The following is a 13,938-nucleotide window of genomic DNA, read 5'->3' on the forward strand; positions in this document are numbered from 1 at the left end:
CTGCTGTGTTCATCTAGCTCTATACCTTGTTATCTCAGATTCTCTAGCATCTGTAGTTCCTACTATCTCTGAAACATTCTAATCCCATCAGGAGTAACAGTCAGCATTTAGCAAGTGCTCAAACCATCTCCTGCTTCCCCAGGCCAGATGCCACACAAACTTGTGTACAATAGATACAACTATGTGACACCATAGTGCTAAAATTTTAATGTATGTAAAAACTGTGTATAAAAAAAGAGACTACTGTAAAACTGTACTTTGGATTCAATCGCCACTTCAAACTGTGCTACTGTGGATGCTCAATAAATAGGCTATTATCACCACTCACCAATCTTGGTCATTATTGGACACGATCCCAAAGTGGTATTTACATCTGCAGCCCCCAGGTGCCAAGCTTTCAAATTCCCTCCTAGATGAAATTGTTCAATTACTTAAATGTGAGAGTCAGAAAATCTGAATTTATTGTGTGGCTCAGCAGTTCGCACTGCTGCCTCACAGCACCAGGACCCCAGGTTCGATTCCAACCTCAGGCAATTGTCTGTGTGGAGTTTGCACATTCTCCCCATGTCTGCAAGGGCTTCCTCCAGTTGCTTTGGTTCTCTCCCACAGTCCAGAGATGTACAGGCTAGGTGGATTAGCCATGCTAAATGCAGGGTGACAGGGATAGGGTAGGGGCGTGGGTCTGGGTGAGATGCTGTTTGGATGGGCGGCATGGATTCAATGCGCTGAATGGCCTGCTTCCACACTGAATAGATTCTATGATAACTTGTGTGTTTTAGAGGTATATCCTTTAGTTTCAGGAATGAAACTTTTAGGTTAAACGTATGATAAATCAAAAAGCATGTTTTAGACTTAGTAAACAAAAGTGAATGCAAATCAAATGAGCCTGGCTTAATTAAATTTATAAGATAGATCAGTCAGTTTGGAACACGCAGAGAGAAACCATCTGGAGGGAATCGACCAGGGAACCAGCAAGTGTATAAAAATAGCTCAGGGAGCAGAGAGGATTATTGAGAAATCAGTTCCTGATTCTTAAATCCCATACATGAGCTGAAAGAATTCACAGTTGAGGTCTTTGAAGAAAAACTGGAGGCCTGCTTAGCCAAAACTAATGGAGCAATCCTTATCAAATGTCATACATTGGAAAATAACTTTAACAGTGAACATTCAAAGTATCTTCTGGAGAGCTACAGTATACTTCTGAGTTAGTCCCAGAAAAAGTGAATGAGCCTTCAAAATTTCATAGGATATGGGAAATCTTGGGGTGGAGGAGTTGGGCTAAAAGTGAAACTGGATTCACAGCATAATCAAATATAAACTACAGTGCCAAATCAGTTGTGTTTATTTTTATTTATGTACCGTACACACTTGTGTAAAAGTCGAATTTTTTAGACTGTTTAAGGTTAAATTTATGGGGCCAACTATTACATGGATACCACTTATGAGGGGCTGAACTTCATGCTACAGTCCAAAATACCGTATCATTAGCAGAAGCCCAGTTGATCTCTGAAACGAATAAAAAAAACACAACGAATGACGGTAATTACTGTAATATCTTATCTTCTAGTTCAGCAGGCAGCTTTTGTGCAATCTTAGTTCTCTGCCAAAGCACTAAGTCATACGTTCTCATGAACCTTGTGCACCATCCTGCACTCGCCTTAAAATTTGAAATTCCAACCTTCTTTGATTCCTTTCATACATGGAATCAGATGCCTTCATGACTAATACATTTTACATTTTGACAATTTTCAAGTACCCACTCAGCAACTTTTTTCTCCAATTGTGGCCACTTGTTAGATTTACCCCTGTTGGCACACTTTCGTTTTGGCATTGTCTGAAATTGATTCGATATCTTTCTCCGGTCTCTCAAGTTTCTCCGAAACACAAAATTCTCTTGCTGCTACACAGTTATTTGTCTTCTCTACAACTTCAATAACTTTCAGTTTAAACACTGCTGTATATTTTTTGTTTTTTCTGGAGGGCATTTTTACACAAAATTAAAAAGAAATTTCAAAACGCATAATAGTATGAAAAAAATTATTAATTTCCTCACCATAACATTTACGTACAGGATAATATCTTGACTCACAAATCTTGATCTGTTATCTGTGAAGAACTAGGGTCGACTTTTACATGAGATATATGGAAAATTCCAAATTTTTTGGCCAAAAATAGGGGGTCAACTTTTACATGAGATCGACTTTTACTGAGTATATATAGTATATATTTACAGTTGTTTTAGAAAGTGAAATCTTGTGGCCTAAATTCTTCAGTTAAATCACACAGTGCTCGGTTTTCTTTTTGAATATGAATGGACACGAACAGGATCATAACAGCTGCCAAAAGCAGAGGATATCTGTTTAATTGTGACACAGCGCACATTTGAGCCCACCTTCCCAAAATTCAGTGCCATACTGATTTATTTTTGATAGACAATCTAATTTATGCACTAGTTCAGTTCAGGAATTCTAGGTCTGATAAATGTATGGTATATGTTGCCCTTCAATAACTGAACTTACAGGTGCTACAAATATTCTTGTTTAAACAAACAAGAAACACAACGCTAAAATGAGGAATCAAAGATTCAGCAAAATGGAAATCAAACTTCTGCATAGTTCCTACTTGGCAGCATGTTACCACTCCATATTTTATCTGCAGCACTGTGACATGATTGGGAGATTTAAATACTGAAGAGACTGGCTCTTTTTGCCACACGGGGAGATTAAAGAAAATTGTAGGAAAGGTAGGGTGCTGGGAAAAGAGCATTGAAACAGAACATATTAGGCCCAAAATAAAACATCAATGGGGTTAGAGGTCTACAGATTTCCTGGAAATGTATGCGACAGAGCTGTAGAACAGAACCAATTCTTCCACCGCCTGTCTTAAAAAAAAGCAAGCATATGTTAGGTACAGAGCATTAAAAACAGCCCTTCAAGAGCATAGTGTAGAGGGGTGCTTTAAAAAGATATGAGGGCAACAAAGTGGGGCCACAAAATATCTTTGGCAGATTGGATTATTGAAATTTGTATGGTATTTTGTAAGAATATTGGGTGCAAGAGGATAACAGGGAAAGATTAGAGCCTATTAGAGGCCAAAGGAGTAATCTGTGCATCGAGCCAGCTGAGATGAATGAGATCTTAAATTAATATTTCTTATTTGTACTCACAAAGAAGAAAGACATTGTAGTTGGCATTTTCAAGCATATTAAGATTAATTAGGAGGAGATATTAGATGTTTTAGCAGGCATAAATGTGCATAAATCCCCAGGGCCTTAGGAGATGTATCCCACGCTGCTATGGAAGGAAAGGAACGAGATTGCTGGGGCCCTAACAGAGATATTTAATACTTTGCTGGCTGCAGGTGAAGTGCCAGATGACTAGAGGATAGCTAATGTGGTTCCTTTGTTCAAGGAGGACAGCAGGGATAGGCCAGGTAATTACTGACTAGTTAGTCTGATGCCAATGGTAGAGAAGTTATTGGAAAAAAATTCTGAATGACAGGATTAATCAACACTATAAAGGCAAGGATTGATCAGGGTTAGTCAGCACAGATTTGTTGGAGGGAGTTTCTGTCTAAGTTAATTGAGATTTTTTTTTTAAAAAAAGATGACTAAACATCTTGATGAGAGTACTGCAGTTGTTGTTGTTTACATGGACTTCAGTAAGGTCTTTGACAAGGTCTCACATGAAGGCTGGTCCAAAAGCTAAGAACTCATGGGATCCAAGGCAAGTTGGCAACTGAATCCAAAGACTGATGGAAGGAGGGTTGCTTTTGAGATTGGAAGCCTGTGACTAGCAGCGCACCGCAGGGATTGGTGCTGGGACGCTTACCGTTTGTTACGTACATAATAGTTTGGATATGAGTGTAGAAGTTATAGTTAGTAGGTTTGCAGATGACAAGAAAATTGGTGGTCTTGTTGCTAGTGAGGAGAATGGCCTTAGGCTACAGATCAGCTGGTGAATTGGGCAGAGCATTGGCAGATGGAATTTAATCCTGATGAATGTGAGGGGATTCATTTTGGAAAGTCTAATAAGAGAAGAATTTACATAATGAATGGCAAGCCCCTAAGGAGTACCGAGGAACAAAGGAACCTTGGTGTACAAGTTCTTGGATCCCTGGAGGTGTCAGCACAGGTAGACATGGTGATGAATAAGGCACACAGTATGCTTGCCTTTATTAGCTGGGACATAGAATATAGGTTCAGAGAAGTCTTGTTGCAATTTCATGGAGCACTGATTAAGCCACAGATGGAGTATTGTGTGCAGTTCTGGTTGTCACACTATTGGAAGGATGTGATTGCACTGGAGGAGATTCACCAGATGTTACTTGGATAGAAAGTCTCAGTTTTGAGGAGAGACCGGATAGACATGGTTGGTTTTCCTTGGAGCAGAGGAAACCAAGGGGGAGGGATCTGACTGATGTAGGCAAAATTATGGGAGGCATAAATAAGGTAGATTACAAGACTCTTTTCCCCATGGCAGATGTGTCTAAGACTAGAGTTTATGGTGAAGGGTAAGTGGTTTAGAGGGGTTCAGAGTAAAACATTTCTTTTTACCCAGAGGGTAGTAGAAATACGGAACACTACCTCAGAGGGTGACAGAGGCAGGTATTCTTGCAAGAAGCAGCAACATCTGGACAAGCACTGAAAATGCCAGGGAATAATAGGCTGTAAACCAAGTGCAAGTAAATGGGATTGGTATAGTTTAGTGCCTGTTGGTCAGTACAGACATGGTGGACTGAAGGGTCTGTTTATATGCTATATGACTCTATGACTCTAAATGTAGTCATGGTTAAAGCGGCAGTCAGAAGAAAATTAGGATGGAAAAGAATCTCAGATATTGCTGGGTTTTTCCCAATTGTTGAACATATCAAGCTGTTTCAACAAAATATCAACAAACCTCAAGATAATCACAATTTGATTTTAAGGGTGAAAACTAACAACATATTCACAAACTCACGTTGCACCAACTGTTCTCAGTCTCAAAAAGGCAGGAGTGAACTGATAACGAACAAAACGTCCTGAGCTGGTATCTATTTCGCCGTTCTCATCATCAGTGTCATCTTCTTGCTCTGAAAATGAAAACAGAAATTCAGAACATTGAGAGTTTAAAACACCTCCAGTACCAACCCAACTACCTATTATTCATATGAGGCATTTGATAGTTAAGTTGGGGGCAAAATATTTGGCAGAAGCAGTAGTCTTGGTAAGAGGAGATGGGAGAAAGGGGTTTAACGGGGGAAGCTGAGTGAGGGAGAAAAGAGACCAAATTGAAAGTTCAAGTATGCCCACTACATCAGGGGTCACCGGTTTGGAATCAGATGCATCTCCATAAATCCACTGTCAACAGACAAGACTGCTGATGCAAATTGTAATGCTTCCTCAGGCTCAGATCATACAGTGCAAATTGCTTGCTAAACATGGTACACTTTCGATATGTTGATTCAGTCACTGAGGTATTTAGAAAGAGAGTGAAATAAAGTACCACAGCAAATACCAAATAAAATTTGAATACTTTTTCAGCTTGCTCAGGAATTGCCAAATAGACTCAATACTCAGTAACCGCAAAAGGCCTCAAAAAATGAAATTGAAATTTTTTGTACTGAGCCAGTTTATAACTAGAAACATAGTCTCTGATGTAAATACTGAAAAGCTCAATAGCCATACAGGTACACTGAGGCTTAAATTACAAAACATTAGGCAGGTAATTGCCAACTCTAAAATTGTGTGCTTCAATTGGCCCTTTGAATTTTTAAATAATTTTACGGTTTCCACAAAATAACTTTATTCAACTCTAGTGAGCAGCACCTGCTCAGTATTTGTGAATATTATAGAATTTGACAAATGAAATTTGGATCTTAAAATTCAACTGAAAATAATCAGACCCTTTATGAAAGCATTTGATTCTGGCATCCATCCATCTCAAGAGACAATGGAATCCCAACACAGAATAATCAGTGAATAGCAACTCTCAGAATAGGACATTAAACATAATGGCGTTGGCATGTAGTCTTGCCAAATTGAACAGCCTGACATCAGTTCTGGCATACCGGTTGACATCCACAATGGAATCAGAAAGCACACAATAGCAGCATGATAAAAATAAGTCAGAGAATTAATGCCAAAGCACAGTCCTGCTTTACCCCACTGATAATCTCAAAAGCATCTGATGTATGATAACAGAGGAAATTCTGCACATTCTTGTGGAAAGAGGAAATGATACTTATGATTCCATGTAGGTAGCCTAATTGCCACAGCAGTTTAAAGAGTCCATCCCTGTTGACAATATCAAATGTTTTGGTGAGATCTATGTCGTCAAGATCGAGTGGTCAGTGCTGTTGCAGCACTTCCTCTGTAATGATCAGGAGTGGGAAAACGATGTCAACTGTCAACCTGCCTGCTCTTATGTTTCATCAAGAGTAGACGCATGATATCAGGGACTGCAATGTGGTCAAAGGAACACATTCAGCACATTCCCTATGGTAGAAACACAGGAACAGGAGTAGGTCAATCACTTGAGCCTGTTCCACCATTCAATGTGATCACGGTTATGGCCTAATCCATACACCTGCCTTTGGCCCATATCCATTTGCTTAACAAAAATTTACCTATCTAGGATTTAGATTAACAAATGATCTAGCACCAACTGCCATTTGTGGAAGACAGTTTGAAACAACTATCATACTTTGTGCAAAAATGAATCTTAGCATTTCTCCTGAATAGTCTGGCCTTAATTTTTAGACTATGCTACCTTGTTCTACAATTGAAAAAGTTTAACTTTATCTACCATGTCTTTTCCGTTAACATCTTGAAGACTTCAAACAGATTAATCCTTAACATTCTAAATTCTAGAGAAAACTGGCCTACTTTGTATAATCTCTCCTTATAACTTAAACATTGAAGTCCAGGTATGTAACCTACATTGTCCTCCATCCAAGGCCAATTTATTCTTCCTAAGGTGTGCTGCCTAATTCTGCTCACAACACTCTAAGTATGGTCTAATGAGGGTTTTGCATTACTGCAGCATAACTTTTTCATCCTTGTACTCCAGTACTCAGATATAAAGGCCAGCATTTCATGAGCCTTCTTGATTATTTTCTGCACCTGTTTGTGACATTTTAAAGATCTATGCACCTGAATCCATAAGTCTCTTTAGACATCCAATGTATTAAACTTAATGTGATCTACAAAGAACCCTGACCAATCCTTTTTGGTTCAAAATGGATAATCTGACACTTAATAGCACTGAAATCCATCTGACACATTTTTTTCCCATTCAGCTAGTCTTTGTAATTTTATGTAATTTGTAATTTTATGCTATCTATCCAGTCCCCAATGCTGCCTAACTTCGTACCATTGGCAAATTTGGACGTATGACTTTCTATGTAATTATCCAAGTCATAAGCAAATAATGTGAAAAATTGAGGCATAACACCACCGTGAGACACTACTGGTCACAACATGCCAATTTGAGTACTTAGTATTAACCCTATTTTCTGTTGCCTGCCACACAACCAATTTCCCAGCCACAGCAGCAATTTGCCCTTAATTCCATGGGCTTCTACTTTAGTTAAGTCTCTTATGCAGAAATTCATCAAATGCTTCCTGGAAGTCCACATAAGCAACATCCACAGATATTCCCCTGTCCACTATCTTGGTCACCTCTTTAAAAAATGTAACGAGATTTGTCAGGCATTACTTACCTGTCATGAATCCATGCTGGCTTTCCCTGAGCAGCTGAAAATTTTCAAGGCGTTCAGTTACCCCATTGTTGATTATAGACTCCAACAATTTCCCTACCAGAGATGTTAGGCAAACTGTTCTTTAATTCCCTAGTTTTCCTCTTTCACCCTTCTTAAAAAGGGGGTGTAATGTGTGCAATTTTCCAATCCAGAGCGATGTCCCTTGTATCTAGGGAACCTTGAAATATTATAATTAGGGCATCTACAATGTGCTCCCTAACTTCCCTGAACACCTTCAGATGGAAATATTCAGGTTCTGGGGATTTGTCATTCTTTAGTTCTATTAGTTTTGTCATTATCAATGTTTTACTTACATTAGTTTTACTTAGTCCCTGTTCCTGATCCACTATTAATTTCCTTCAGATTTCCAGCAAGCTATCTTCCTTTTCTGCTGTAAATACTCAGGCAGAGAAATGATTCAAGTACGTCTGTCATTTTCCCATAGTCATTGCCAGTATTCTCACTTTCAATCTTTAGTGGGCCAACATTGCTCCTGACACTTACCTTCCCTTTAATATAACTATGAAATTTCTTCTTATTCATTTTGAGGTTCCTTTTAAATTTCTTTTCATAATCCCTTTTAGTCTCTTATTAGCTGCCTTTTGCTGGTCCTTGTATCATTCCCATTCAGCATGACCTGTGCTATCTTTTAGCCCTATCTTTTAATTTATGTTGTCCTTTATTTCTTCTGCTGTCAATGGCTGGTTTCTCTGTGAATTGTAGCTTTTTCTTCTCAGGGGTATAAATTGGTTCTGTATTGCATTAAATGTTTTTTTTAAAAGATCCTCCACTGCTTTTCAATTGTTTTACTCATTAGCAAATTTTCCCAGTTTTCTGTGGACAGTCTGACTCATCTCATTAGAGTTGGCCTTACCTAAATCTAAAATTCTAACAGCTGAATCATGCTTTTCGCTTTCAAACACTATAAAGAACTTGATCACATTATCAACAGAATTTGATAAATATTCACGCACAATTAGGTTATTAATTAATTGTGGATCATTGCTCATTACTAAATTCAATATTGCTTGTGCCCATGTTGCATCCAGGACATATTAACGAAGGATGCTATCTCCAACACACTCTAGAAATTCACTACCATTCTGGCAGGTGCTTGTTTGCCTCTCCCAATCTATGTTAAAGTTAAAATCCCCCATTAATACTACACTGTGTTTGCTGCACATTTGTCTAATTTCTGCATTTATACAATCTAGTACTTAAGGAAATTTTTACTGTTCATTTACAGGATGTAGGCAGTACTGACTGGGTTAGTATTTATTGTCCATCCCATCTACCCTGGAGAAGGTGGTAATGAGTTGCCTTCTTGAACCACTGGAGTCCTTGGAGGTGCAGGGACACAGTGCTACAAGGATGACTGTTCTAGGAATTTGATTCAGTGATTGTTCATTCACTGTGTAATGGTGTTCGAGTCTTGGAGCAGAACTTGCAGGTGGTGGTGTTTCCATGTTTTGATGTCCTTGTCCTACTGGTGGTAAAGGTCACAGGTTTGGAAGGTGATGTCAAAGATGTCTTAGTGAGTTACTGCATTGCATTTTGTAGATGGTACACACTGCTGCCACTGTGCATTGAGGGTGAAGAGAGTACATGTTGAAGCTTCTTGAACATTGTTGGAGCTGCATCCATCCAGACGAGTGGGGAATATTCCATGCACTCCTGACATGCTCCTGGTCTATAGTGGACAGGCACTGGGAAGACAGGAGATGGGTTTCTCACTGAAATATGACAATAATTTTTTCTCTGTGCCAGAAATGACTTCAATCAGCAGAAAGTTTACCCGATACCCCACGGACTCTAGTTTTGCTAACCCTCCTTGATACCATACTCAGTTGAATGCTGCCTTGATGTCAAGGGCAATTACTCTCACTTCATTTCAAGTTCAGCTCTTTTGTCCACGTTTGGACCAAGTGTGTAATGAACTCAGGGGGCAAGTGGCACTGGTAGAACCCAACCTGAATGTTAGTGACCAGGTTATTGCTTTGGAAGTGTCATTTGATAGCATAGTTAATGATTTCTTAGATAAGTGATGACATGTAGGAGCAGAAATAGGCCACTTAGCCCACTGAAATTGCTCTACCATTCAATGAATTCACAGTTGATCTAATAATCCTCAACTCTGCTTTCCTGCCCTGTCCCCATAACTCTTGATTCCCTTACTGGTTTGCCTTTGATTTTTTTTTTGTTAGCCCAAATGAATGACACTTTTCCAGGCTGAATTCCATTTGCTCTGGCTGTGCCCACTTGAGCAGTCTGTTGATATCGTCCTGCAGTTTACAGCCATCTTCCTAACTGTTTACCCTCTACCAACTTTCATGTCACCTGCAAACTTCTTGATCATATCTTCTACAATTGTACAATAACTTGCTACTGTTAACCCATAATAAAACAGGATAGGACAAACCATCACAGTTTGATTTGAAATAAATCAAATCCCACAACACACAAGTGGCTCACTGAGTAACAGAGCCACACAGCACAGAAACAGACCCCTTGGTCCAACTCCTTCATGCTGGTGAAGTTTTCCAAACTAAAGTAGCCCCACTTCTGAAGTGAAAGCAGAAAGCCACCTTCCAGCTTGCAGCATCACCACTACAGAAAGCAGACAGCAAGCATAAATGGGTATTTTTGAGGTTGGCGAGTTTAAATGAGTGGACTGTCACAAGGTGCTAAGCATGTATTTCATTTTCAGGCTACAATAATGGCATTCTTTTCATGCTGTCATTTCAACTTATCCGATTTGAGTCCATGGTAACAAAACAAAAAATGCACAACTCCATCACTTTTCTGATGGTCAGTTGACCAGGTTGAACTTATCCTGCTTTTTGTGCACAAGGCATACCTGGCAATTTTCTACATTGTCAGGTAGATGCCAATACCAGAACAGCTCGTCTAGGGTGTGGTTAGCTCGGGAGCAAGTCTTCTGTATAATTGCTGGATTTTTGCAGGATCCATACACTTTGCAGCATCTAAAGTCTTCAGTCCTTTCTTCAGACTGCAGTGTGATTCAAATTAGTTTTAGATTGTCACTGAGGACCTCAGGAAGAAGATGAAGTTGGAGATCCTTGGAAATTGTTGCAGTCACTGAGGTTCCCTTTGTTTTCACTAGCTCATGTCACAGGACAATGCCCTGACCAAACACTCGCTTAAAATTTAACTTGTTTAAAATTTAAACAAAGTCTGGCAGTTATCTGTCAACCAGCACTGACGGGTGCATTCTCTACAACAATACCTCTAACAATCACAGTTCACTTTCCAACTATTCAGCACTGTCCCCTCACATGTTGATTCTTCCATTGTATTGGTATTTTATCAAAATGTCCTGATATGTGCAAGATAGGAAGCAATGGCCCAGTGGCATTATCACTGGACTGTTAATCCAGAGACCAAGATAACATTCTTGGTTTGAATCTCGCCACAGCAGATGGTGGAATTTGAATTCAATTAAATATCTGAAATTAAGAATCTAGTGACAGCCATGATTCCATTGCCGATTGTCGGAAAAACCCATCTGATTCACTAATGTCCTTTAGGGAAGGAAACTGCCATCCTGACCTGGCCTGCATGTGACCCCACACCCACAGCAATGTGCGTGGCTCTCAACTGCCCTCTGGGCAATTAGAGACGGGCAATAAATGCTGCCTAAAAGCAACACCCTCGTCCCTTGAATGAATAAAGAACAGATGAAAAGCTCTGACAGCAATCAGAATATAATAATACGATTACTCCTAATGGCCAAATAGCTGTGTTATGGTATTCATTTATATTTCATAAGCAATTTACTAAATTATAACTTTAAATGTCTCTTACAATTTCCATAACTCATTGGTCTCAAGTGCTCATTAAAGCTTAAAAGATAGAGAGTCATACCTAGTAGTGATGAAAGCCATTGAACTACTGACTAAAGCCAGTTTTTTGTATTCATTCATGGGATGTGGGGCATTGCTGGCTGAACCAGCATTTATTGCCTGTCCCTAGTAAGTTCCTACTTAAGCCATACTCAGTTGGTTATGATAATGAAAGCTGCCTACAGTCTTTCAGACTACAGGAGCCTTTTCCCAAGTGGCAACATACCTGAGGCTGGTGGTTTGGCAATCTCAAACAGAACAGTGCCAGATTCCATGTCTCGAATTTTAAATCGTGTAAAGTCGATGTTGTAAATGTTGTCTTCAGGTTTGCACAAGTAAGCTGGAAGAAATAATTCTTAATGTCATTGTTAAACCTTTATTAATATAAAGAAAGTATCAAAAATGTGTGAAACAAGGTGGCAAATTTTTGAGTCAAATCACTCAGCTGAAGCATCTGATCATAAATAGTACAATTCAGTATGGGATCATTAATTTTTAAAAATGAATTCTATTTCTCATTTTAAACAATCGAACTATGCCACAAGATTTCACTCTTTTGTTAAATAAAAGACAATCATTATTGGATATAAGGTAACTAAATAAAATAAACTATTAATTTAACAATATGGATTATACCTACATATGTTATGTACTCAAGCATTTTTTTTTAATATAAGGCACACACCAATCTAAATTTACATTTATAGGGACCACCCATAAGTATGCCACAATGCCCTAGATTATTCATTTCAGCTGTATAGTTTTTTTGGGTGAGTAAGACCCTCCTGCTGCTTAAGAGCCCCATCACTTCAACAAACCTTGGTCACCTTTTGAATTGTCACTTCTTCAGATATTCTGACAATGTCTAAAGCATAGCATTTTAATTACCTTTCCTGTACAATTTCATTTTCCAGAATTGGAAAAACAAAATCACCTGCAACATATTAACATGAACCATAGCTGAAATATTTGCAACAATGGCAAGTTAAGAGTATTTAATGTGCACTATGAAAGACGTGTCAAATTGTAGAAAGTATTACAAATGTTTACGCTCACATCGTCTTAGTCTCCCTCTCTGCAAATTCTTGAAATCATATTCACACGACACCATGAACTTGCCATTACACAGACAAGCCTCCACTATTGCCATCACAACAATCATTGATAAGTCACTTCTGATCACGTCCTTCAATCATTCTTCACCCACCTTCCCCTTCCATGTCACAACTCTACTTCATTTGGTATCCTGCAAAGAAATATTCCTCAGCAATTCACTCTCAACTGCATTCTCAAAATCTGAACTGTCAGGCATTTGACAATCTGTTTAATATTTCTGCAGCTACTGATTTGCTCAACTGGATCTTTGCCTCCACCTCTAACGTCACAGTCCCAAACAAAACTATTTCTTTCTCACTCGTCATTTCCTGTAGTATGGCCCTCATCTCCACTCCCTTTAATTAATGGATCACAGAGTAGAATGGATGGCAAACAACTAGCATCAACATTTGTCCTCAGATGTGCTTAGAAAACAAAGCATTATCAGGTCCAGATTTCATCTGCTAAAACTGCTCTCATTATTCTTGAATTATCTTGAAATTCTAGATAATCCCTAGGTTATTTTAGGTATTGCAAACTATTTGCGTAAATATCTCTCCCATCTTCTTCACCTTCTCAAACAAACATGATGAACTCATTAACCTTTTAATTATCAAAACTGAAATCATTCTAAAGAGAAATGGCTGATGTAGCTGTTCTTGCAGACAGTAGGCCTCTTGTAGTCAAACTATTCTATGATCCTAACAACTGCTTTTGCCACATGTCTTTGTTCCCCTGCGCATCAAGCCAAACTTCATCTGCCTCAGCTCATCAGCTAAAATATCTCATTCATTCTTTGATACCACAAGACTTGAGTAGCTTGCCACATTCTACTATCCCTGAACTTGAGGCCATCTAAAACTCTGCTGCCTAAATCCCACAAAGTTCTGTTCACCCATCACCCCAGTTCTCACGGATTGACATGGCTTCTAATTAAGCAACAACTCTTTTAAAATCCCTTCATTACGCCACCCCTTTACCTATTTCCACAATCTCTTCCATCACCACAATCCTCATGCAATTACACATCTAATTCTCGCGTCCTGCACATCCATAATTTTAATTGTTCCACCATGATAAGCCATACTTTCCGTTCCTTCTGCTGTATTGTCTGGAATTCTCCTCTTAAACTTCAACTGTCTTGCCCTCTTTTCTCCTTTAAAATGGACTTTAAAACCTAGCTCCTTTTAAGGCCATTTGCCCTAAAATCACATGTAGCTCATTGTCAAGTCTTGCTTTA

The 13,938-nt window shown here is 38.9% G+C and overlaps 1 protein-coding gene across 1 annotated transcript in view; it reads right to left on the reverse strand.

Annotated features, from left to right (window-relative positions):
- LOC109931397 (protein unc-119 homolog B-like) overlaps positions 1–13,938 on the reverse strand; it is a 46,211-nt gene that overhangs the window by 5,229 nt on the left and 27,044 nt on the right. The window contains exons 2-3 of the mRNA XM_048611702.1: positions 11,830–11,943; positions 4,959–5,070 (exon numbers count right to left, since the gene is read on the reverse strand). Coding sequence (XP_048467659.1) covers positions 4,959–5,070; positions 11,830–11,943 — 226 coding nt within the window. The remainder of the gene's footprint in view (positions 1–4,958; positions 5,071–11,829; positions 11,944–13,938) is intronic.

This window comes from Rhincodon typus, chromosome 24, assembly GCF_021869965.1.
Source record: "Rhincodon typus isolate 14 chromosome 24, sRhiTyp1.1, whole genome shotgun sequence".
Taxonomy (NCBI): domain Eukaryota; kingdom Metazoa; phylum Chordata; class Chondrichthyes; order Orectolobiformes; family Rhincodontidae; genus Rhincodon; species Rhincodon typus.